General features: G+C 42.8%; 1 protein-coding gene across 1 annotated transcript; it reads left to right on the top strand. All coding sequences in view use genetic code 11, as the record gives it.

Annotated features, from left to right (window-relative positions):
* Positions 1-151: 151 nt before the first annotated feature.
* EGR_10254 (hypothetical protein) lies at positions 152-555 on the top strand (the record flags this gene model as incomplete). Its single annotated transcript, XM_024499503.1, has 3 exons — positions 152-202; positions 285-419; positions 481-555. The coding sequence occupies 3 exons, from the start codon at positions 152-154 to the stop codon at positions 553-555; spliced, it is 261 nt and encodes an 86-aa protein (XP_024346089.1).
* Between the last annotated feature and the right edge of the window lie 739 nt (positions 556-1294).

Genomic DNA, 1294 nt, shown 5'->3' with positions numbered 1-1294 from the left:
CCCATCAAACTCTCGCATCCTCCCTCCCCTTTGATCTTTGTAAATACCCACTGAACCATGCCGTTCCTTCATCCTTTCAACCATCCATCCTGATTTAACAAACCATCTTCTGTCTTTCGTTCGACAGGTTCAATACAAGGAACAAGTGGAGATGATTCTCTGCCTGCCGATTCCAGTGGAGGCGGCAACAAACAAGGACGAAGTTAATGCTTATAAAAAGGCAGAAACGAAGTAGAGAAGACGAAGGCGCCTTTTTAGGAGGATGCGGTCTACGTATAAGGCAGGACAATGATTGCCAACATATAGAGGAGGAGGAGGAGGAGGAGGACAGTGGCCTCAAGGAATTCAACCGATGCGTAGAGGACGCACCACGTTGCCAAATTGACTACATTGAAGTAGTTCAGCAAGGCGATGCACAGGTAGGTGTAGAGAAAACCTAAGTAGACCAATTCGTTCACTGACATCATCACGTTACCGTAGTGTCAACTCGGCTCCTCCTCCTCTTCCAACCACTTATACACAGGTTATCTGCCTATCGCAGTACGAAAGATGTAACAAGTTTTTAACAGCCCAGATTAAGCATTTCTCCAGCTGCCCTTTAAGTGGAGTTTGTCCTCGGGATAATTCCTCACGTCTCCACCTCCCCTTTACATTCACTCAGACATTAAGGTTCATTCCACGTTGACTTGTGAGGCCGTCTGGCGAATCAATGAGATTGTGTCCACTGAAATGACACCGTGTCTTGTTTTCGACTAAATGGAAGAAGGAGAATGCTGAAACACTTGGATTTGTGGCTTTTTAATCGCACATTATGGCGAATCCACAAATTGGACATTATCTTTAAGTAAATTACGTCAGACAGTAGCGAATCTACACCCGCGATGGGTAGAAGTCACTAAAAGAAAAGGACAGAAGATAAGGTTAGAAACGGACAAGGTAAAGTTGGAAAGAGAGCAAGTGAGGCATTCCGTATTCATTACGTGTAACAGAAATTCACCACCCACTTGAAGTGGCTAGTTAGTCAAAAGCACAATAAGTGCAATGCTTCTTTTATTTTTAGAGGTGGATTTTATTCGGAGGCCAGCGATCAAAGTGCATTCAACTTACAGTATTACTTTAAAATACCAACACGTGTTTTAGTGTTACCGTCTAAATTTCAATTTTGCTTTTGCAATTTGCAATTTTGTGCTAGCCATTTTAGGTTATGAAGTGTTTAGCGTAAACGTTGCAGCTAATTACAATCAGGTCACACCTTACATTACTGAACGCTTTTAGAAGGTACACTAGGTGGAAA

The sequence above is a fragment of the Echinococcus granulosus genome, assembly GCF_000524195.1.
Source record: "Echinococcus granulosus chromosome Unknown EG_S00202, whole genome shotgun sequence".
Taxonomy (NCBI): domain Eukaryota; kingdom Metazoa; phylum Platyhelminthes; class Cestoda; order Cyclophyllidea; family Taeniidae; genus Echinococcus; species Echinococcus granulosus.
The sequence above is the reverse complement of the archived record's forward strand: the minus strand, read 5'-3'. Positions and strand labels throughout refer to the sequence as shown.